At 42.5% G+C, this 25,321-nt stretch overlaps 1 protein-coding gene across 5 annotated transcripts in view; it reads right to left on the bottom strand.

Annotated features, from left to right (window-relative positions):
- Positions 1-25,321, bottom strand: part of LRRK1 (leucine rich repeat kinase 1) — a 123,085-nt gene that overhangs the window by 54,850 nt on the left and 42,914 nt on the right. For all 5 annotated transcript variants that reach the window (XR_003428021.1, XM_027083237.1, XM_027083236.1 and 2 more), the window contains exons 3-6: positions 20,532-20,695; positions 17,864-18,035; positions 13,282-13,461; positions 12,714-12,862 (exon numbers count right to left, since the gene is read on the bottom strand). Coding sequence is in view for 4 of the 5 variants with exons in the window: in XM_027083237.1 (XP_026939038.1) it covers positions 12,714-12,862; positions 13,282-13,461; positions 17,864-18,035; positions 20,532-20,695 (665 nt within the window). In the remaining variant the exon portion in view is untranslated. The remainder of the gene's footprint in view (positions 1-12,713; positions 12,863-13,281; positions 13,462-17,863; positions 18,036-20,531; positions 20,696-25,321) is intronic.

Below are 25,321 nucleotides of genomic sequence, written 5' to 3'. Positions count from 1 at the left end.
AGGTTCTGAGGTGGTGAAGCCAGCAACTGTATAATTAAATCCATGCACACTGAACTGCAAAATCAAAGACAGCTCACTGTGGAGATCCCCAAAGTTCAACAATGCCATGGTTAAGGCACACCTCTCTGGAGGAAACAGAGAATATGCTCATGCTGGTCCTTAAGCATGAGCCCTTTCAATTTTGGGCCAAAGAGACACTGTATGATGACTTAAGAAACTTGCTTTCCAAGGCAGTGGTGGTGACCAGGACCAGTTCAAGAAGGACTAGGGCACTTGGCTCATTACAGAAAGTGATGTTTGGGGTTACCTCTGCACAAGAAGGTCTCCTTGTTCTGTGATGGAAGCTGTGGTCCAGGAGGGCAATTACCTGCCTTTATATAATGCTGCCTGAAGCTTCCATACAAAAATAACACAGTGAATGAGCCAGTGGACTACAATGACATCTCTCATGCTTTTATGTCAGTGCAACCCTTATGGTTGAAGAATATAATTGTTCATGAAGGGCTGAAATTGACAATGTTTTTAGGCTGGCTTTAACCTTGAGAGATGTGGGGCTGGCAACTGGGCCCTGAGCAGACACAGAGAAGGGTTCTCTGCCCCAATGCTGGGGGAGGGGTGTGCCTCTGCAATTTTGAGAACCCACAAGAGCAAGTTCCAACACTGCCTCCTTACTAGGTCTCTACTGAGCCCACAAAGCAGAATCTGCATCTCTTCTCCCTGTGTTCCCATCTCACTGTCCCTTGAGGGGACAGACGAGAGCTCAATGACAGCACAGCATGACACAAAAAAGGCAGTCAGTAGAATTAGTCTTTCCAGTCAAGACACACGTGTTAAAACGGGGGAGAAATACATAGAATGTTCTAAAATGTATTAATGAACCCTTGGCCTACATAAAACCCAAAACTTTCTTTTTGTGGGTAAGCAGATTCCTGGGTGGTGGTTCCTTGTTGAACCAGCCAGGAAGACAAGAGCCACCTTCTGACATGTGAAGGAACATTCAGGGCACCAGACATCCGGAGGAGTGCAAAACCAACAGGTCTAATCTGAAAGGAGCAGACTCACTAAAAGGTCTGAAGAACAAGCCAAAAGAAACTCTAAAAATGAAGGTGCTCAGAGCAGCAGAGCCAGTCACAGAATCTGAAGACACATCCCAGGCCACCTGAGTGATGTCAGTGCTTGTGCAGAAGGGGATCTGTGCACGAATGCCAACAAGTTGGGGTAAATTTCAAGCCTACAAGTGTCTTTCGGGAGCCCAGACTGTCAGAGGAGGCTCTAAGTGAGGTGGAGTCAGCTGGACAGGGGATCAGCACGCTGGAGACAGCAACTCTGGTCCAGTCTCCCTGTGCTTGTGAGGGCCATGGCAAACGGGGACTATGCCCCACATCCTCGGCCCTGGAGAACCCTCCATGCAAGGCTTCCAAACGCCTACTGCTCAAGTCCCTGCACCCTGGCAGGGATAGGCTCTCAGGAGGGAGGGGGCATTGAAAGTGAACGGATGAGAAGGAGCCTGGACCTTGACTGGCCATCTGCCTGTGCACGTGAGGTGGCCACGGCGGGCAACCAGGCCAAGGGCAATGGAGCAACAGCCATAAGGATGGTGTCATGGGCTGAACTGTGTCCCTGAAAAAGATATGTTGAATCCCTAGTACCTGAGAAAAAGCTTATTTGAGCTTATTTGGAAACAGGGTCTTTATAGAGGTAATCAAGTTAAAATGAGGTCATTAGGGTGGGCCCTCATCCAGTATGACTGGTGTCCTTATGGAAAGGGGAGATTAGACACAGAGGCAGACATGTGCAGAGGGAAGATGATGAGAAGACATGGGGAGGATGGCATGTGGCTGGAGTGATGGGTCTACAAACCAAGGAACACTGAGGACTGCCAGCAGCCACCAGACACTAGGAAGCGGCAGGGAGGGGTCATCCACTGGAACTGTGACAGGGAGCACGGCCCTGCCAACACCCTGATGTCAGATTCCAGCCTCCAGAACTCGAGGCAATACATTCCAGTTATTTTAAGCCAAGCAGTGTTTGGTACTTTGTTATGGTGGCACTGATACAAATGGTGACAAGTCAAATGACAATTGGAGAAGTCAAGACCTGAGAATCCGGAACATTCCATCAACAGAAGCCCACAGATTAAGAAAGGAAATGAAAGAAGCAGAGATTCTTGAAAGCCAGAAGGATGTCTCTTAAGATAAGCAGATTAGAAACATAATAAAAAGGTGGGAAAAGGACAGTAAAACCAGTCATTAATTTAGGGAAAAGCCTGGGAGGACTCTAGGGTACAAAAGGAGAATTTCGAAAATGACCTGAGAATACTAAAGGGAGTAAGAGAAGGGAGAGGAAAAGAGAAAGGGGAGGACAGCCTTCCTTCTAAACTCAGAAGGAAGATAAATTAAATGACTCACTTAAACAACTTAAATTAAATTAAATTAAACGACTTAGTGAAAGGAAAAAATGAAATCAGTTCTGACAAAAGCCTGCCTGCTAAAAATATTATAAATGTCAGAATTAGTAGTGGTTAGCTACCAATATAATTTCAAACAAACAAACAAAAAGGGAAACATAACCAAGGAAGCCAGATCAATGAGAAATGTAAGTACAAAAATAACTTACAAGCAAACCTACAATGGCATTTTAAATAGTCAACACGGAACAGTCTGTTGCCTCCAAGGGCACACTCAAACCTGAACCCTGTAGGGGAATCTTCTGGAAGTTGAGCTGTGATCACATGATAATACCTTCCTGGTGACTCTTTGCAATGCATGCACAGAACTTTTTCAAATGACCCTCACAGTAACCCTGTAAGCACAATTTGCACATAAAGAGCCTCAGTGAGGTGACCTGTTTGAAGGTAACAGAACCAGGATCACGATTCAGGTGCCTAATGTTCTGTCTGGTCCCTTCCTACCAGGCACCATGTTCATTCACATGGCCATGGAATAGCTGACATGATTTCAAAGGCATTAGGAGAGATAACCAAGGTGACTCAATAATGATAAAGACACTTAACCACAACCCCCAAAATACAACTATGCTAAATCTTTGTGTTCCAACACAGGTCAAATTTGTAAAAAACAAACCCATGAAAATTCAAGAAAAATATTAGCAGGATATGATAGGTCAAATATGCAAAAAATGAATGGAGGACACTACAATAAGAATGGGAGATGACCAAATACTAGGGGACAGGAGAACGAATTCTGTTTTCAAATCAGTATGAACTTGCACATAAATTGATTACATTCTGTGTAAGAAGCAAAAGTAAAAGGAGAAAAAGGGGGAAAAAGGGCAAGCCTCCTACATATCTTATGCCTGGACAAAGGCAAAGTAAAGGTAGAGACCAATGACGAAAGCAGAATTAAAAGGTGTCCAATTATTTGGCCATTAAAAATGCCCTTTCAAATAATGCTTGGGTAGGAGAGAAAACCAATTCACAACAGTAGAATACATTTTTAGAACAACAGAAACGTCACAAGTAATGGGGAAAAAAAAAACAACTCTGATCACAGTTACAAAAAGGACAAAGTGAAGCATGATAAACTAGCTCTGCCCTGCTTAGAATGGAAAGCTAAAAGAAAGCAGGGAAATGAAAACAAAATTAGACTAAAAATAGAAAAACCAAAATGAAGTAAAAACAAGGAAGTTGGTAAATAAAACCAATTCTAGAGTTGTTGGAAAATAATAAAATTGATAATCAATTGACTAAAAATAAAAGTACCTTAATAATTTAAGAATGAAAATGACAATCTAACAACGGCTGAAAAACAATGTTTAAGTTGTGGGAGATGTCCTCAGCCAGAGCTAACAAACCAAATAATGATGTTGAAATGCAAAATTTAATTCCAAAATAAAAAATTCTCAAAGTGACACAATAAGAGAAAAAACAAAATAATGTATATGAGACAAACAAATAAGGAAACTAAAGAATCACTCTCCAAAGGCTCCTAATTCAATATAATTCTTTTTCAATCCAATCTTCAAAGAACAAATAGTCTCTGTGTTACATACATGGTTACTTAACAGAAGACTCACTTTATTTTATGAGTAAAACCAATTACTTTGCAAGAGCCATTAAAATTCTAGCCAACTGCATGCAAACACATGGATGCAAAAACTGTAACAAAATCTTCTCTAATGGAAATCAACAAATGAACTCAAAGGTTTCAGTTCTGCAACCAAGGAGGATCTATACCAAGAAAATAGCACTGTTGGTAGTAACTTATGGAAAACCATTAGCACATTTTGTTAAAGAAAAGTGGCCCTCTTTTAATCATCTGAATGCCAAAACATAGTTAATAAAATTTATCACTTTTTCTTCGCTAAAATTCTTAAAAATAGATAAACAAGGTTTGTTTTAAATCAACATTGTGCTTTTTTCCATGTAGTATTTCAGTCATTCCTTTGAAAAATAGGAAACTTACCAAAAAAATCTCCCTTCCAACTCAAGAATTTTGCCAATAGCAATATGCAAGAGAGAGAAAAAAACAAGAAATAAAAATACTATCTCTGCAGTTACTAAGCTATTCAACTTACTGTTGAGAGAACCCTGTTTCCTCAACTTTTAAATAAAGACAAAAATTTCTACCTCACAGACTTGTATAGAAGATTAAAGTAGAATATTTGGCAAAGTACTTTGTTAGCCATGAAGTCCTATGTAAATGGAAGTTTACTACATATATAAAATTTTATCCATCTATTCACCTATTCATCCATGCATCCATCCAGGTATCCATCCATCTGTCCACCCACCCACCCATTTTCCATCCATCCATCCATCCATCCATCCATCCATCCATCCATCCATCCAAGCAACCAACTCCTCATCCTGTTCCAGGCCCTACAATGAGGGGCAAACACAGGGTGAGCAAAGCTGGACAAATCCCTGCTTTCGCGAAGCTTCCAGTCAAATGGGGGAATTGACATTAAACAAGAATGTCACCAGAACAGACAAGCCCAAACTTTGTTAAGTGCTCTGAATAAAACGGCAGGAAGCTCTAAGAGATGGAAGGGGGGATGTGACCTGGCCTGTGGGCTGGGGCAGGCTTTCCTGCGGACGTGGCGTACGGCTGAGGTGTGGAGGTAGAGCTGGTGTCCAGGAGCAGCGCTGTGCTGAGCATGAGGAGACAGGCACGCTTGTCCCTGTTGTGTGGTGTCCACCCTGCGGGTAATCATGGCCAGTAGAGTTCCCCCTGCTGCTGGACATTTGGGTTTTGTCCTCCTAGTTTCTCTTATAGATAGCAGTGCTTTGAGCAGTACAGTTGTGGCAATTACGTTTTTTTTTCTTTTGAGTTACATCCTAGAGGTATCTTTCAGAAAGGAAATACCAAATTCAGAGCTGTTCTCTGGGAGAAAAGAGTTTTATAGCTTTTGTCACATGACGCCAATTACTTTCCACACATACGGAACCAATTTATAGTGCCAGCAGCAAGGCTTTGGTGTCCCTTTCTCTTTGACGCTGCCAAGTGCCTAACTCAGCATTTATATTTATTTTTGCGAGTTTAATAGGTATGTGATGGTACTTTCAAGTCATTTTAATTTGAATTTCTGTAATTGCCAATAAGATTGTATATGTTTCCATGCCATGAATTACTATCTGTGTTTTCTCATGTGTAAATTAACTGTTCGTTTCTCCTAACTTCTTACCCAAGGGCATTTGTGAGCAATGTGACAGCAAGGGCCGTGGCTCTGTCTTGGGCATTGCTGAGTCCCAAGCAACTAGTAGGTGATATATAAACACTGACTGAATTAAACTCAATTATCAACTGACATATAATTGAGTCAATGGTGTTTTTTGGATTTCAGTTTCTGTCAATTCTTTTTTCTCAAGTATCTGCTAATGTTTTTCTTTTTTAAATTTCTTTAAAAATATAATTTTACTATATTAGTATACTATAGTAAAATTATATTTTACTATAAATAAGTTTAATATATATATATCGTTTATCTTATTTGTGACTATATGTCTTTATACATCTTCATATATCTTTAAAATTTTGAAATGGAATCATTTTCTTCTATAACTGGAATAAATGTGCTTTTTGAAAGTATATTCTGATGAATTTCCAGTGCTTAACTTTTACCTGTCTGGAATTTATTCATATCATTATGAATGTACTTGTCTATGCTGATATCCAATAGTTCCAGTGACATTTGATAATGTTTTCTTATTCTGTCCTTATTGTGTTTTCTAGTTTGTCACATAAGTTCAAATAATAGTTTTAGTATTTCTGCATCTCTATGAATCATTTTCTCATTGTAAACTAAATGTAAGTGGTTTGTATAACTGCTGTTTTGTATTATGTTTGATGATCTAGTGGGACAGGCCACAAGGAACACCTACCTGAACGGTTACACAGTGCACCTGCTCAGCTGTTCTACCCTGTGACCCTCACTATCTGCTCTCAAGTTCTAGGAAGCACTCACCATGTGGACAACATCACAGTGTTGAGGCTATTCCACAGAGAAAGCGTATGAATGGGGCATGAGAGTGGGGAAAGATTTGGTATTTGGAAACTAGAGAAAACAGTAGGATAATTGGCTAAATTTCAGGGCACAGGAAAAGTGGAGCTGATGGAAGAGGTCCATAATAATAATTCTGAGTTTGATCTCATAACTCTCAAAAGGCAGGTGAAGGCTCTTCCCTTCACACAAGCCAGCAGTGAAAAGGCCGAACCACAGGCAATCAGGCTGCTCCCAGTCTGCCTCTCACCTGCCGGGGCCCTACTGCCCCAGAGACTTACATCTGCTCTGTGAGACAGTACCACCTGCTGTGAGGAGGACGTGAGGAGCTGAGAAGGTGCAAGGTGCAGATGTAGAAATGCTCTGGAAAGTATAAAATTCTTGAATAAGACTCTTGTACCAAACACTAGGCCTAACCTTGGGCAAGGATGTTCCCCAGAAACCTTAGTGCTCACAATGTCAGTAGCCCTTGGTCAGCTGTTCATGAAGGCCCCAGCAAAGGCTGAGAAACCACACTTGCTGCAGCCTGCCCTTTCTGAGTATCCCATGTATGCAAATCCTCAGACCCACCAGATCACTCTGATGGAGAAGGGCTGCTTCAGCTCCCAGAATGTGCAGCCAGGATGTTTGTGCTTGGGCACAGATACAGGCATCTGAATGGCCAGTCACTAGGAATGTTTAACGTACATCATAAGCCAGAGCTGATCCAAAAATGACAAGAGTAGTAGTAGTAGTAGTAATAAGTGATCCTCTCTAGGTTTGCTGCCAGATTTGAAATCATTAGGGACTTGTAAAGAAAATTAATAATTCCCCAACTGTGTAGTTTCAGAATCAATTTCAGCTCTTGTGGACTTAACTCCTATACTCAGAACAGCCCAGCGTGCCCTCCGGCCCAGCCCTCTAACTGCTGAATGGGACAAACACCGTGGTTAGTTCAGGCCCTGCTTAGGCCTCTCCTGGCATTTCTGTTTTCCTGCTCCTTCCCGGGTGTGCCAGCATCAAAGCGTTGTTTCTCATGGCAACAAAGCAAACATTGACAGGACAGTCACCAGGAACACAGGCCAACTCATTAAACATTCAGGCAAAGGTCTGGCGGTTTTCCAGAAGGGCACCCATGAGCCAGAGCCAGGAACAGCTTTAGCCAGGTCTGACTTGGCTTTGGTTTTGCTCTTTTAAAAGTGTCCAGACCATGTGGTGTGGGCTCTCAGACTTTCCTTTCCAAACACCATCAAAACCTAACTGAGCAGCCCGCCCGCTGCCAGTGGAAAATCAACGTGGGCTTCTCGGCCATTCCCTGTTTGCCAGCAGAGGCAGGTTCTGGCAGCCTGAGAACTAGGCTGTGCCTGACACAGAGGCGTGGTGAACGTCGACTGGCCGTGGCTTCCACAGAGGCAGCAATTACATTAAAAAATATCAACTAGCTAGTCGGGGAGGCAGAACACAAATACAGAAAAAAACAAGATGACTGCTTCAGCAAGGTCACTGCCATGAATGCCAGCAGGCAAGGGAGTTTTCAGGCTGTGTACACATGGCAGCAAAGCACCCTTTCAGTGCCTGCCCTTGTCTAATATTCTGAACAAAAAATGCCAGTTCAATTCCACTGCACACCTGGGAAGGTCGAAGCACTTACCTCTGGTTTCTGAGTCATCGTTCCTGACACTGGACCCCTCCGCGCTAACCCCCTCTCTTCTGCTGGCAGCACAGAAGGAAAGTGTTGTCACAGGTTAGAGATCATGGCAGCCAGACACACTGGCTGCACACACTGCACACACTGCACACACTGGCTGCACACACTGCAAGGCCCTTGAGTCTGAAATTCACTTGAATAAAAAAAAAAAATACCACCTGCTTTCGGGAAGCCCAAGGAGTCTTTATGACTCAGACTGCACTGTAATTTCATTTTCTCTTCCAATTCTACCCAAAAGGGCAAAGGAGAAGAAAAGCAACATTGTCTTTTCTTTGTCTTCTCCTTTGCAGAATGCAATAATCACTTCCATGCTCTATCCCTATCTTGGCAAATTAGCAGGAGTTACCCGTAGAAAAGATCACAGACACAGATGTCAACCATTTCTGCTTTTAACCTTAAGCCAAGAAAATGCAAGTCACTGGGTACACATTAGAATCATCTGGGGAGTTTTTAAAACTACTGATTTGGGTCCCATCCCAGAGATTCAGATTTAGTTAGCGTACGGTATGGCCTGTGCATCAGGATTTTTAAAAAGCCCCCAGGAATTCCAATTACAGAAAAGTGTGAGAACCACTGATCTACATGAAAGACCTGGGAGGTACAGTTCAGGAATCATGAAATGAGAAAATCCCCAAGTTAAGAAGGCTCAGATTCTGGTCTGAGTATCACTGTTTAATATTTTCTGTTCTTGGACAAGTAACAGAATATCTCTAAACCTCAATACTTTCATCTGGTAAACAGATTATATTTCTTGCAATTCTTACTAAAGTGTTGTATGGATCAAATATGAAAAGAAAGTGCTGGGAAAAACACTGAACACTACACACATGTAAGGGTTAGATGATCACTATTTATTTCCTTTTGCAACATGAAGCTGATGTTTGATGTTTATTGAGCTCTTATTATGTTCCAGGCCTTGTGCTAAGTGCACACCTGGCCTCCAAGGTAGATACAATGATTAACTCTGTTTATAACTGAGACCAGCCAAGGCACAGACAGCTAACAAGTTATGGAAAATAGAATATCAGTGTTCTCTAGAAACTAGGAAACCAGCAATGATAAGAAAAAAGGAAATAGCAATACATATAATCAAAAAAATGGGAGGAATAAACCAATATGACAGGTCCCACACAAATGTGAGTTGGGTGGGTTCCTCTTTCAAAAGACACAGTCTCGGATGGGATTAAAAACTCAATACTGTTTACAAAAAATACACCTAAGACAAAATAAAAACTGAAAGTAAAGGCTGGGGAAACTTAAACAAGGTTGATGCAAAGAAAAAAGAGCAGTGTGGCCATGTGAAGAGCAGACAAACCCAATTTTAAGGATAGAAGCATCGACAGGATTAAGGCAGATATTTGATATAATGAAATATGTTAAAATGGGTCATAAAGCCATAAACCAGGTGTATGAAGCAAAAACTTCTAGAATTATATGAAGAACTAGATAAAAATCAGTAGATGAGGAAACCAAGCCCCAGAGATGTAAGTAACCAGATGGAGGTCCTAGAGCAGTGAAGCCTGGAGCCCAGATTAGAGCCAGGAAGTCTCCTGCCAGAGCCTCACCTTGACCACAACACCATCAACCAAACACTCAGAGAAGATATCAAGAAGGTTTCAGTACAGATAAAAGCCAAAATGAATGAAGGAACAAACAAAATAAATCGTAAAAAAATAAAGAAAATCTAGGTCCTTGGTAGGACCACTAGAATATATAAATCCCTGGCTGGTCTGATTAAATTCAAAAGAGAAAAAGTAAAACTGTTCAACATCATAAATCAACAGCATAAATGGGAATATAATAACTACTAATATAGAAGAAAAGAATTACCAAAAAAGGTAAATGTAACACACTATGATGGCAAATTAAAAAATCTAAAGGAAATGGATGATTTTCTACCAAAATATAACCTCCTGAACTGCACATAAGCAAAAGCAGACAACCTGAACTGATCAATGACTTCAAAAGAAGTCCCAAAACAAAGACCTGCTTTATCTAATCAATCTTTAACAATAAATAATTCCTATGAAACTTCCCCAGATTGTAATAAAATGGGAAGTTCCCTAAGTCATTCTGTAAAGCTAACATAGTCTTATACCAAAATCTCATAAAGATAATAAAAATAGAAAATTATAGATCAATTCACCTATAAATACAGATGCAAAAACTGTAAATAAAATATCAATAGGTCAAATCCAGCCATAAAAACACCAATTAGCATTATTACAAGATTTCAATATTGGGTCAATATCTATCATCATCATTCATTACATAAACAAATTAAAGTAGAAAAGCTCTGTGAATATATCCATAGCTGCTAAAAAGAGATCCAACAAAATTCAGCAACATTTCCTAATAAAAATCCTAAGCAAAAAGGAATACATGGAAACTACCTAAATATAACAAGTCTATTTACCAAAAATCTACAGTAAATGACCATAAACTGCTGATGCCAAGACATTTAAAAACAGGAAGAGAGATACATCTGCTCTTTTCAGATGATTCAACTTTTGACATTTCTGCTGATAATCAGTAAGCCATGAAATAAAGTAAGTTAAATAAATATTAGAAAAGACAAGACAAACCTGCTTTAAATTTGCAGATGACTTGATAATATACCTAAAAGTTTCAAGGAACTCCTCTAAAAACTAGAATTAGTAAGACAAGTTGGTAAGGGGACTGGGTAAAACAAATAAATAAACAGAAGAGCTTTCCTTCATACCAGCAACATTAGGCTGGAAATGGATAAGAATTATATATATTCCATTCAAACAGTGGCAAAAACAATAATAAATGAACAAAATAGGTTCAGGAAATCTTTATGAGGAAAACTATAAAATCCCATCAAAGAACATAAACGCAGCACAAATTGCCATGGGAGTCACCATGGGAAATGCACAAAATGGAAAAACGAATGTCTGATAACAGTCAAGATATTTTTGAAAAAAGCAAATAAGGAGTAGAAAACTTGCATTAACAGGTTGTAAGGTTTAAATGAAATGCCTATAATCAACACAGTATAGCATTTGAACAGAAACAGATTAATAGGCCAGTGGACCAGTGCAGAGAATCCCAAAATGTATACAGGCATATACTGGGGGAAATGGCATTAGTGACATTTCAATTCAGAGGGAAAATCAAAGCTTATTTTAAAAATTGTGCTGGAATAACTGATCATCCACCTAGAAGAGAGGAATCCTAGATTCCCTCCCTCAAACCACATATACAAATAAATACAAGAAAAATTAAAGCTTAAAATATAAAAAATAAAAGAGTAAAAATAGTATAAAAGACTCTAGGAGAATATTTATATAAAATCGAGGGTGAAATGACTTTCTTATATAACCCAAATGCCATAAAGGAAAAAACAAACATATTTGATTATATATTCTTATATCTTTGTTATCTCAAAAGATAACAGACAGAAGACAAATAATGGATTGGGAAAAATATTGGCAACATGTATGATAAACAAAGGCTTAAAATCTCTAACATACAAAAAGACTCTCCAAAATGAGAAGGAAAAGGTGAGTAATCCTTGAGAAAAATAATCAACAAACTGTAACAGGCAACTCACATAAAGGGAAATGCAAATAACTGATGATGATATGAAAAGATGCTCAATATTATTAAGAATAGAAATGTGGGCATTAAAACATGGAGATTCCATTTTTACCCATCAGAGTGATGAAAATTAAAAGGCTCCTGGACATCTAGTGCTGGACAAAGTATGGGGATAGATATCCCCATGTAAAGCTGGTGAAAGTGTGAAACCAGAAATAATCCAGATGTCCACTAACAGGAAAAGGGCTGAGTCAACTAAGCTACATTCACTCTAGATTTAAGGCATGTATTTAAAAGAATGAGATGTAGCCACATTGACTGATCAAAAGGGGGAGTCGGTGATAGAGTGCTAAATTTAAAAAGTCAAGTTGAAGATAATGTAAACAATGCAATATTATTTTTGTTATTAAAATGGTAAACTAACTAGAACTAATTCCTGTATGTGTTTTTTTCCCAGTTTTATTGAGCAATAATTGACATACGACATTGTATAAGCTAAGATGTATGACCTGTTGATTTGATACATTTATATACTGCAGAATGATTACCGCCTGTAGCCTTAGCTAACACCTGTACTATGTCACCTAATTACTATTTCATTTTTGTGGTGAGAACATTTAAGCTTTATTCTCTTGGAAACTTTCACGTATATAATACAGTGCTATTAGCTGTAATCAGTGCTGCACATTAGATCTCTGGAACTTCTAGCTGAAGTGACCAACACTTCGGCTATATGACCAACATCTCCCCATTTGCCCCACCCCCCAGGCGCTGGCAAACCATCTACTCTGTTTTTATGGTTTGCCTTTTTTAGATTCCACATGTAAGTGAAAACATACAGTATTTGTCTTTCTCTGTCTGACTTCTTTCTCTCAGCATAATGTCCTCAAAGTCCATCCATGTTGTTGCAAATCGAAGGATGTACTTCTTTCTCATGGCTGAAAAATATTCCACTGTATATATACACCACCTCTTCTTTTCATCCACAGTGACTACTCACCATTTTTCCCGGACAACTGCTAGGCAAGGCACTTGCTTCGACGAAATACTTCCTGAGGAGATATTTGCTGGGGTCAGGACTGTCCAGTAAGATGTAGGAACAGAAAAAGGCCCCATGCCGAAGCAGGAATATGGCAATGTCTTCATTCCCTAAAGGACAGAAAGTGGAGAGCTAAGGGCATTTGGATGCAAGGTGTGTCACAGTTGTCTAAAAGGGCAGACACTCACATGTGAAATAAAAATGAAAAGGGCACTGGTGCTGTTGAACTTCTCTATTACCTCCCTTGACGCCGGAAGGTTCCTGTTAGTGACAGAACTTTTGTGGGGCTTTGCCCTTTGAAGTGCCTCCTAATATGGTCCCATTTGCCACGGTTGGCCCCTGTCACTGAAATCCCCTTGCAGGAGTTGAGTAGGGGGAAGGAGGAAAGAGGCAGACCTTTTGAAGAAGCAAAGAATAGAGTTGCAAAAACCTCCACAAAGGCCATTGGAGAGCAGAAGTTGAGTGTGAAGGATGGGCCCACATCTTGACAGGGTGATGGCTTTCATGGGCGTACTGACTGGGGACCCACCTGACTTGATGGCCGCGTAGAGTGGCAGGCGCACGATGACAGGGAACTCATTCTTCCTGACTGCATAGCTCTCTGGGTCGGCCCCGTGCGTCAGGACCAGGAGCTTCACCACTGCCAGGTGCCCCCGCTGGCAGGCCAAGGCCAGCATCCAGTTCAGTAATCGCTGGGGGCTGCAGGGACCTGGCAGGGATGACAGGACAAAGGGAGAGGGTGGCTGAAGGGACTGGTTGTTCCTGCTCTGAAATCCCCTTTGATCACGGCCCTATTTCCAGCTGAAATTTGCTTCCATCCAGTTGACAGTGTCTATGGAAGTCCCTCTGAATTGCATATGACATTTCCCCACATCATTATAAATCCACCTGCTCATCGAATAACACCAACTGAGGAAAAGCAGCATTCAAAAGCAGCATTCAAAACAGTGTGATCTTAACAATGGAAATAAGACTAGAAAGAACTACCTTCAGTGCTGCAGAGTTATCTCTGGGTAGTGGGATTGTGAGCATCCCCTTACTCTCTTCCTCACCCCCAGCCCGGACCTCATCCCTAGAGCAGCATTACACACAGGGATATGGGTTTTGGAGATAGGCAGTTCAGGATTGAAATATTTCAGCTGTGTGGGACCCCAGTGGCACAGTGGATAAGATTCTGCACTCCCAATGCAGAGGGCCTGGGTTTGAGCTCTGGTCAGGGAACTAGATGCCACGTGTGTGCTGCAGCTAAGAGTTTGCATGCCACAACTAAGGAGCCCGCTTGCCACAACTAAGACCTGGTGCCACCAAATAAATATTTTTAAAAAAACATAGTGAATTTATCTGACCTCAAAAATAAAGATTAAAAAAAATATTTCAGCTGTGTCATCTTGGGGAAATTTCTTACCCTCTTCGTGACTCAGTCTACCCATCAGTAAAATGGGAATAATAACACCCCACCTCCCAAGTTTAATGTGAGGATTACATGACATAGTGTGTGTCAAGTGCCTGCCTCAATAAATTGTCATAACCTCTGTCAAGTGCCTGACATAATTCATTATGATATGTCATTATGTTCTTAAAGTAATACTTTTCTGCATTTCCAAATTACTGTAATATACATATATTACTTTCATAAGTTAAAAAAACACTTTGATAAAAAAATAGATCAGCCTAAAACTTAGAGAATTACTCCCTGAAAGAACTGCCTACTTAATTCCAGGATAAAATAACACTTAACACACTGAATGAACAGAGAGAGCGTGGGCTGAAATGTTACAATATCTTCAAGTTCAAAGTAGTGCAATGACTTTTGGATCTAGCTGCCATGGAAAAACGATCTCATCCTCCACACGGACACTTCCCAATTGCATCATAACACTGTCTCACTTCCAGAGGCGGAAAAGTCCTCAGGAATCAAAGTGCTCTGAAGCCTGGGGAGAGTGAACCTCCCTCTGTGATAGGAAACTGACCAGGAAATAGGGGTGAGGCAGAGAAGGCAAGAATTAAAACCCACCACATAAGGTACCTGGCATTATGCCTGGGCTGTAGCAGGTGTTAAATAAATGTCCCTTCTTTGCCCTCAACTGATAACTAAAATGAACAATTCAAAGGAGGAGGTATATGAACAGAAAACAAATTACCCCTCTCCATTACTACCAGATATCTGGCTATGAGAAGTGCAGTCATCATGCTGCTAACTTCTGTTGAGGATGTAAATGTGTCATTCTTAGGAGGCAAGCCCTGTATTTCACAGTCATAATTTTAATATGAGGAAACCGGAGCTCAGGGAGACTTGGGAACTTGCTGAGGGTCCCACAGTTGGTAAATGGTAAAGTCAAGCCTTAAGTTCTGCTTTATCTAAAACCAAAGGGTGCTCTCTTAACCGTACAAACCCCTACATGTATTCTATAAGGTCCAAATCCAGCAACACTCATAGAGCCCATCTTTCCACCTCCTCCTTCTCTGCAGCCGTGCTCAGCTACAAGACCAGGAATTACATTAATGATGTCCTTCAAATGATGTTCATAATTACATAACGATGTACCCACACCCCATGGACCTCTCATCCATCCTCTTCTTGAACCCTGCCTTCATTCTCTAGCTGTCTCTTGTCTTACCTTACTCTCGACAGTGGCTACCTTCCCTACAGGCTGGGAATTCCCAGAGAACACAAACTGTTTTGCCCACCTCTGCACTCCCCACAGGGCCCAGCACAGCGCACTGGACTCCTTCAGTCCTCAGCAGCTCTGTCCTGAGTTGAGTTAAAGACAGGACACCCCTGCGAGCAGCTGAGAACCATGCTCAGGTCCACCCAAGCTCCCTGCTCTGCAAAAGCAGGCAAACCAGGCTCTTCCCTTGCTTGTCTGCCAAGTAAACTCCTACTTAGCCTGCAAAGCCTGTCTCAGATGTCAGTTCCCTCTGAAGACTCCAGCCTGCACCCAGACAAGACCATTCCCTGATGTGTGCTTGCAGACCACTGTGTAAATATTTCAACCTTCGCATGGTTACACCTTTCTGCCTCAATTTCCTCTGCTTGACCAGGACCTACTAAAGGGCTGGGATCACCTTTTTAGAAAGGCTCTGTGTCTATCAAGTTCTTCAGTGTGGCCAGTACTTGGAAAATGCTCAATAAACGTAAGCTGTCCAATGAGATGAGTGAGTCAGCTGGCATAGACTCTTTGGGACTAGAACAGAGCTACTCTTGGAGATCCCCGAGGAGAGGGAATCAGCTTTGGCTCCTTGGGGGCTCCTTCCTGCTCTCCTATACCTTGCTCGACTCAAACAGCATCTATGGGCCCTAACAGTGCCCTGATTTCTGTTCATAAACTCATTTTCCTTCCAGCCACAGGAGAGGCATGTCAGCTTGGAACCAAATCTGAGCACAAATCTACCTCAAAGCACATAGCTGGACACCCTCTAACAGTAGTACTGCATAATTGTGCGGTCCCATGAAAAATTTAAAAATGGGATCCCTTGGACTTCCCTGGTGGTGCAGTGGTTAAGAATCCACCTGCCAATGCAGGGGACATGGGACCGATCCTTGGTCCTGGAAGATCCCACATGCCGTGGAGCAACTAAGCCCATGTGCCACAACTATTGAGCCTGTGCTCTAGAGCCTGCGAGCCACAACTACTGAGCCTGAATGCCACAACTACTGAAGCCCACATGCCCTAGAGCCCACGCGCCGCAACTACAGAGCCCACATGCCGCAACTACTGAAGCCCATGGTCTCTAGGGCCCGCGTGCCGCAACTACTGAGCCCGCGTGCTGCAACTACAGAAACCCACGTGCCTAGAGCCCATGCACTGCAACAAGAGAAGCCACTGCAATGAAAAGCCCGTGCACCACAATGAAGAATAGCCCCCGCTCGCCACAACTAGAGAAAGCCTGTGAGCAGCAACAAAGACCCAACGCAGCCAGAAAAAACAAAAAAAATGGGGTCCCTTGTTTAAAAATTATTAAAAATTTCAAGAGGGCTGGGACTTCCCTGGCAGTCCAGTGGTTAAGACTTTGCCTTCCAATGCAGGGGGTGTGGGTTTGATCCCTGGTTGGGGAGCTAAGATGCCACATGTCTCGTAGCCAAAAAACCAAAATATAAAACAGAAGCAACATTGTAACAAATTCAATAAAGACTTTTAAAATGGTCCACATCAAAAAAAAATCTTTAAAAAAAAATTTCAAGGGTGCAACTGCAGAGTGTTAAACTAAGTGTGGGGCCCTTCTAAGTGCAGGGCTCTGTGTGACTGCACTGTCACATACCCATGAAGCTGGCCCCACTCCCTCACAAAATCCTAACTCCCAAGACCACTCTAAGGCAATGCCTCAGCCTATAGCTGTAGTGATGCCTGGACTTAAACAGTGTCACAGATCCAAGGCCATCATATGAAATCAAAGGAGACCAGGACACCTTGAGTCCACCAGAGAAAAAATTAACTTGTTATTTAAAAAAGCAACATAGCATGGTACATCCAGACAATGTAATGTTATTCAGTAATAAAAAAATATATATATGAGCTCTCAAGCCATGAAAAGACATGGAGGAAACTTGAATGCAAATTGCTAAGTGGAAGTAGTCAATCTGAAAAGGCTATGTACTGTATGAATCCAACTATATGTCATTCTAGAAAAGGCAAAACTATGGAGACAGTAAAGAGATCAGTGGCTGCCAGGGGTTGGGAGAGAGAGGGATAAATAGGTGGAACACAGACGATTATTAGGACAGTGAAACAATCCTGTATGATGCAGTAATGGTGGAAATATGTCATTACACATTTGTCAAAAGCCAGAGATATACAACCCTAATGTCAATTATGGGCTTCAATTAGTAATAACGTGTCAATATTGGTTCATCAATTTTAACAACTCACACAAAACGCAAATAATAGGGAAACTGTGGGAGATGGTATATGAGAATACTCGGTACTTGTTTATCAGTTCTTCTGTGAACCTAAAACTGCTTTAAAGAATACTCCCAGATTTCTGGATCTCATGACTGGTAAACAGTGTGAAGACATAAACATTTTGAAGTGCAGCCCCCCCAAATACCTGCCTGGTTCCTAAGAAAAGAGGGTCCCTGAGAGGTGGTGAAGAGCTCATGCTCTGGGATTTACCTGGCAAAGACTCGAGTAATTCCTGCACGACATCAGTGTGCCCAAACTGTGCTGCCACCACGGCTGGGTTGTCGTCGGTGGGCTCCGTCGGCAGCTCCACCAGTCTCTCAGTGAGAAGATACCGGACGGTCTCCAGATCCCCATAGGCCGCAGAGATGCTCAGGAGCTGGCCCTGGTCAAAACAGAACAGGGCCAAGATGTCAGCAAGACGAGTGCTGTTGGGAACTGCCAAGAAAATTGACTCTAAATACTTCACGAAGTCCATGGGCAAGATTGGAGCTGTGCTGCCCAGGACAGCAGCACCAGCCACATGTGGCTGACGAGGCTTGAAATGTGGCTCATACAAAGTGACATGTGCTGAACGTGTAAAATCACATGGGATTTCAAAGACCTAGTACGAAAAGGGTAAACTATCTTGTCAATTTTTATACTGATTACATGTTGAAATGATGATCTTTAATATATGCTGGTTAAATAAAATAGATTATTAAAATTCTACCTGTTTCTATTTACTTTTTTAATGTGACTATTAGAAAGTTTGATCTTATAAATGTCTCGTATTCTATTTCTTTGGAACAGCATCATGAAAGATATCTCAGGCAGGTATCAAAATTCTTCATGTTATTTGAATGTGCAAGCCAGGGCTGCTGTCCTTTGCCTTAGGTTTGTGCCTCTGAGAGCCCTCTTCTCACAGGAAGCCTGGTCTTTTTCTCAGTCAAAGGTCAGCACATGCCCCATCTCCTTGCTCACAGCGTCACCGTCTGTGCATAGCTAAAGCTTTTTCGGCTCTCTCACCGAGGCTGCGGTACCTTGAATGGACACTTATTCATCTTGCCACACAGGTCATTTGAGCCTGAACACATGCTCTCCTGTATTGCTTTAAAGTCAGGTTTCTTAAGATATAATTTATGCATAGTAAATTCACCCTTTTTACTGCACTTTGATGAATTTTGACTAGGTATAACTCAATCACAATCACCACCAGCAAGAGCTAGACTATTCCATTGTCCCCCAAAAGCCATCTTGTATTTGTGTGTACCCACCCCCATGTCTCTGGCTCCTCTGCTAGACTGTGGGTTCCTCGGTCCAGTGTCATGCTGGTTCTCCACTGAAGAGTCAGGCACAGGACACTGACGTTGGTGCCAAATGGACATGCCACGTTGAATCCTGGCTCTGCCACTTACCACCTATGTGTCTTTGGACAAGTGCCTTGACAGCACTGTACTCCAGTTCCTTCATAATAAAATGGGGATCATTACAACTCCCCTTAATCTCCTTCATGGAAGGCATTGAGGGAAGTGGGTATAAGGAACCCAGCTCACAGAGGGCAGCCATGCTAACGAATTTGTGAGTGGGCCAACCCATGAATGCATGGGCGTGATATCACAACCAGGGCAGACTACTGACATGGGCGGAGGGAGGCACAGACTCCAGGCTGTCTGCTGAACAGCCCTCCTTGTGGGAAGCCACCCAGTGTCAACCCAAGGGGCCAAAAAGTCTGACCTGCTCATGTGTGCATCCCAGTTCTCCCCGTAAGAAGAGAGGCCTTTGGCCATATATGCTGTGAATTCATAATAGGAGGAATCAAAAATGCCCTCCCCTCAGTAATTCTCAAGCACATGTACTTGCCAATTCCCCCCAAAAAATTCTCTTACAATTTTGAGAACAGGTTTAGTAATTGAGTTATTTCCAACTATTAATTATATGGAGACATTAAACTTGTGCTAATCAAAGTATTGCATCAGTAAAGTGCTTCCATGGTTAACAGCCAATAAGAATTTCCCACAAGGACCAGAATGTGGCAATGGTCTTCTCAAGCTGTAGGTGGGCAAGATGGTTGATCTCTACAAGCTTTTTGGAAAAGTTTGGCATGTGTTTCAAAATTTAAAAATTGCTCATACCCACATTCTCAATTCCTGTTAACCTAGGCTGAGAAAATATATTGACAATAAGAAAAGGATTAGGCAACAAACATTCAATACAGCATGATTTACAGTAGTAAAAAATTAGAAACAATACAAATATCTAACCAAAAGGAACAGCCAGGTAAGTGACACTGTCTCTACTAGATGGAATGTCATGTAGCCATTGAAGGTGACGCTCATAAGGAACTTATACATAAAATTGTTCGTATAATATTATGTGAGAAAAAGCAGTATGCAAAACTATACATAAATAGGCTTGTATCTATATTAGAAACAATAACAACGACAAAATGAATGTTCAGATCAGCAGCCTGGAAGAGAGTATACCAAAAATGCTAAGTGGGATTGTTTGGATGGATTAGGAATATGATTACTTTTTTGTTCTTTTTTTCTTTACTTTTATATATTTAAAAATTTTTCTTTTTTGAGCATGTACTATTTTTATAGTGGAAAAAAGTGTAAAAGAATAAAGTTAAACCTTCAGATTGCCATTTTGTCCTTTATATTTCTGTGACCCCCTCCCTGTCCCCTGGGAAGGCAGGAGCAGTGTGCTTAGGTGATGACAGGCTGAGAAGTCCACTCGAAAGGACTGGCACCCGTAAGTTTATATGAGAAACAAGGTATTCATAACACAATAGAAATCCTCATTATGATTATAATGATAACAAGAAAACAACTTTAGTGGTAACCCTCGCCCAACCTGGGTCCCCAGCTCTGGCCAGAGGGGCTGGCATTGACCTTACCTTTTCCAGCTGGGACGTGCTCTCATCACAAGCTTCTCTGAGCAGGTGCTGGGCTCTGCTGGCGTCTCCTCGCTTGTATGCGGCATGAATGCCTTCCGTCCTGGGGCTCTGTGCTGTGGGGTCGCCACCTGGCATGGATAGTTTGCTGCCCATGTCCCCGGCACCTGGGTGGACAAAAGCACATACATAGCATGACCTCCACTGCCAGCGCTGCTCTTGGGAATCATCAGAGAGTGGGATATGCTCTCCAAGACATAAATCTGGAGGCTTTAGCAAGAGAAAGGGGTTGCCCTGAAATGCTGCCAGTGTCACCAAGTACAGCAGACTTTGGCACCTGCACCCTGCTGGAGGCCCTTCCTGCATGGGGCCATCTGTGAAGGCATGGGGAAGCTGAACACAGCTCGGGGAAGATTCTGCAGCTAGACGATGGCCTGGAGCGAGCTGCCTGGCAGGAAACTGCGGCTGCCAGGCTGACCTTACCAACAGCAACAGAGAAGCAAAGGCTTTGGTGAGAGAGCTAGTAGCCCGCCAAACTGTCCCACTGCTATATCCCTCAGAGGGATATGGTATCTAGTGGAGGAAGAAAGGCAGGTCAAATCCTGTGGGTGTGGAAATCTAGACCCTCTCTGCCTAGAAAACTCCACAAAGGCATGGAACTTAGAATGGTAGCCCTCATTCCATACTGTGCTGGGTCTGAAGACGCAGAAGTGAAAGCAATCAGCCCTTAGAGCTCCCACTCTAGAACGCTTCATAATTAGGAGGTCTGTGGATCCCAAAAGGCTTCAGAGACTTCCTGCACATCCTAAAGTTGCACACAGAATTCTGTGTGTGTGTGTGTGTGTGTATATACATTTCTCTGGGGAGAAAATTCAAGGCTTCTACCAGATTTTCAAATGTGTTAGTGAACCAGAGTTAAAAGTTTTATCTCTACAGATATTACAGAAACAACTACAATGAATGAGGAGTTAAATTTTGATTGTGTTGAGTGGCAGCAGAAACAGGGACAGAATTCTATCATTCTTGACCAAGTTCACACAGCTTGTAAGAGGTAAACTGGTACTGAAGTTTGGTTCACGAGCTCTCAGGCTGGGGCTAAACCCACTCCATCTCTTTGCTACCTCTTTGAAGGGATAAAAAACCAGGGTTTTTTAAATGTAATAATGTAAATGCTGAGGAAGGTTGGCTTCCAAACATTGACATCACAAAAGCAAATCACATTATAGCAGCTAACATTTGGAAAAATTTTTTTTTATATTTATTTTCAATAGCATAAAAATTACATGCTTAGAAATAAATTTTTAAAAAGATGGACAAGATCTATATACCCTGAAAGCTATAAAACACTGCTGAGAGAAATTAAACAAGACCTATATAAATGGAAAGAAATCTCATGTTCATGGATTAGAAGAATCAATATTGTTAAGATGTCAATTCACCCCAATTTTATCTATAGATTCAATGTAATCCTTACCATAATTCCAATAGGCTTTTTGGGGGGTAAAAATTGACAATCTGATCCTCAAATTTGTATGAAAATTCAAAGGACTTATAATATCCCAAGCAATCTTGAAAAAGAAGAGTTGGAGGACATATACTACCTGATTTCAAGTCTTATATAAAACTATAATAATTAAGGCAGTGTGGTAATAGATCCGTGGAACAGAATAGAAAGTTGAGAAATAGACCCATACTTGTACACCCAATTAATTTTTGATAAAGGGGGCCAACACAATGAGAAATGCAAAAATCTTTTCAATAAGTGGTGCTGGAACAACTGCACATCCATTGAATAAAAAGAGACTCGGACCCCTACTTCTCACCACACACAAAAATTACTTCGAGATGGATCATGGATTTAAACATAAAAGTTAAAACTGTAGCGCTTCTAGGAAAAAAAAAATCACAGAATATTTTTATGACTTGAGAGTAGGCAAAGCTTCCTTAGATGGGACACAGAAATAACCATGAAAAGAAAAAAATTCTTAAATTAGACTTTAACAAAACTTAAAACTCCTGCTCATCAGAAGGTTGATCTACCATTTAAAAATTATTTACTATTTGAAAATGAGTAGGCAAGTTACATACTGGAAGAAAATATTTCTAAAACATATATCCAAAAAAGGAATGGTATTCAGAAAATAGAAAGAACTCCTGGCAGAGCTGGAACTCCCGGCTCAGGGTCTCTTCCCTCCGCTGTCACGGAACTGCCCCAGAGCCCGAGGGGAGGGCGGCCTCACTGAGGCTGCCAGCTCTGGAGGGGCCCCGGTGCCCGAAGCCGCGACAGTCGTGGGGACGGTGGGCCGGATCACTCATCCTGGGGTAAGCCTGCTGCCATGTCATGAGGACACTCAGGCAGCCCTAAGGAGAGATACATGTGGCAAGGAACTGAGGCCTCTTACCTACAGCCACATGAAATCATCGTACCTAGGGGAAGACGGCGGAAGAGTAAGACGCGGAGATCACTTTCCTCCCCACAGATACACCAGAAATACATCTACATGTGGAACAACTCCTACAGAACACCTACTGAATGCTGGCAGAAGATCTCAGACCTCCCAAAAGGCAAGAAAGTCCCCACGTACCTGGGTAGGGCAAAAGAAAAGAGTAAACAGAGACAAAAGGATAGGGACGGGACCTGCACCAGTGTGAGGGAGCTGTGAAGGAGGAAAGGTTTCCTCACACTAGGAAGACCCTTCGCGGGCGGAGACTGCGGGTGGCAGAGCGGGAAAGCTTCGGAGCCGCGAAGGAGAGCACAGCAACAGGGGTGCGGAGGGCAAAGCGGGGAGATTCCCGCACAGAGGATCGGTGTTGACCGGCACTCACCAGCCCGAGAGGCTTGTCTGCTCACCCGCCGGGGCGGTTGGGGCTGGGAGCTGAGGCTCGGGCTTCGGTCGGAGTGCCGGGAGAGGACTGGGGTTGGCGGCGTGAACACAGCCTGCAGGGGGTTAGTGCACCACGGCTAGCTGGGAGGGAGTCTGGGGAAAAGTCTGGACCTGCAGAAGAGGCAAGAGACTTTTTCTTCCCTCTTTGTTTCCTGGTGCGCGAGGAGAGGGGATTAAGAGCGCTGCTTTAAAGGAGCTCCAGAGACGGGCGCAAGCCGCGGCTAAAAGCGCGGACCCCAGAGACGGGCATGAGACACTAAGGCTGCTGCTGCCGCCACCAAGAAGCCTGTGTGCAAGCACAGGTCACTATCCACAACCCCCTTCCAGGGAGCCTGTGCAGCTTGCCACGGCCAGGGTCCTGGGATCCAGGGACAACTACCCCGGGAGAATGCACGGCGCGCCTCAGGCTGGTGCAACGTCACGCCGGCCTCTGCCGCCGCAGGTTCGCCCCGCACTCCGCGCCCCTCCCTCCCCCCGGCTTGAGTGAGCCAGAGTCCCCGAAGCAGCTGCTCCTTTAACCCCGTCCTATCTGAGCGAAGAACAACAGATGCCCTCCGGCGACCTACTCGCAGAGGCGGGCCGAATCCAAAGCTGAGACCCGGGAGCTGTGAGAACAAAGAAGAGAAAGGGAAATCTCGCCCAGCAGCCTCAGAAGCAGCGGATTAAAGATCCACAATCAACTTGATGTACCCTGCATCTGTGGAATACCTGAATAGACAACGAATCATCCCAAATTGAGGAGGTGGACTTTGAGAGCAAGATTTATTATTTTTTCCCCTTTTCCTCTTTTTGTGAGTGTGTATGTGTATGCTTCTGTGTGAGATTTTGTCTGTATAGCTTTGCTTCCACCATTTGTCCTAGGGTTCTATCCGTCTGTTTATTTTTTTTATTTCTTTAAAAAATTTTTTTTTCTTAATAATTATTTTTTATTTTAATAACTTTATTTTATATTCTTTCTTTCCTTCCTTTCCTCCTTCCTTCCTTCCTTCCTTCCTCCCTCCCTCCCTCACTGTTTCCTTCCTTCCTTCCTTCCTTCTTTCTTTCTTTCTTTCTTTCTTTCGTTCTTTCTACTTTTTTTTTCCCTTTTATTCTCAGCCATGTGGATGAAAGGCTCTTGGTGCTGCAGCCAGGAGTCAGTGCTGTGCCTCTGAGGTGGGAGAGCCAACTTCAGGACACTGGTCCACAAGAGAACTCCCAGCTCCACATAATATCAAACGGCGAAAATCTCCCAGCGATCTCTATTTCAACACCAGCACCCAGCTTCACTCAACGACCAGCAAGCTACAGTGCGGGACACCCTATGCCAAACAACTAGCAAGACAGGAACACAACCCCACCCATTAGCAGAGAGGCTGCCTAAAATCATAATAAGTCCACAGACACCCCAAAACACACCACCAGACGTGGACCTGCCTACCAGAAAGACAAGATCCAGCCTCATCCACCAGAACACAGGCACTAGTCCCCTCACCAGGAAGCCTACACAACCCACTGAACCAACTTTAGCCACTGGGGACAGACACCAAAAACAACAGGAACTACGAACCTTCAGCCTACAAAAAGGAGACCCCAAACACAGTAAGATAAGCAAAATGAGAAGACAGAAAAACACTCAGCAGATGAAGGAGCAAGATAAAAACCCAGCAGACCTAACAAATGAAGAGGAAATAGGCAGTCTACCTGAAAAAGAATTCAGAATAATGATAGTAAAGATGATCCAAAATCTTGGAAATAAAACAGACAAAATGCAAGAAACATTTAACAAGGACCTAGAAGAACTAAAGATGAAACAAGCAATGATGAACAACACAATAAATGAAATTAAAAATACTCAAGATGGGATCAATAGCAGAATAACTGAGGCAGAAGAACGGATAAGTGACCTGGAAGATAAAATAGTGGAAATAA

The sequence above is a fragment of the Aethalodelphis obliquidens genome, unplaced genomic scaffold, assembly GCF_003676395.1.
Source record: "Aethalodelphis obliquidens isolate GAN/ISIS:26980383/991018 unplaced genomic scaffold, ASM367639v1 scaffold49, whole genome shotgun sequence".
Taxonomy (NCBI): Eukaryota; Metazoa; Chordata; class Mammalia; order Artiodactyla; family Delphinidae; genus Aethalodelphis; species Aethalodelphis obliquidens.
This window is presented reverse-complemented; position numbering and strand designations above follow the sequence as displayed.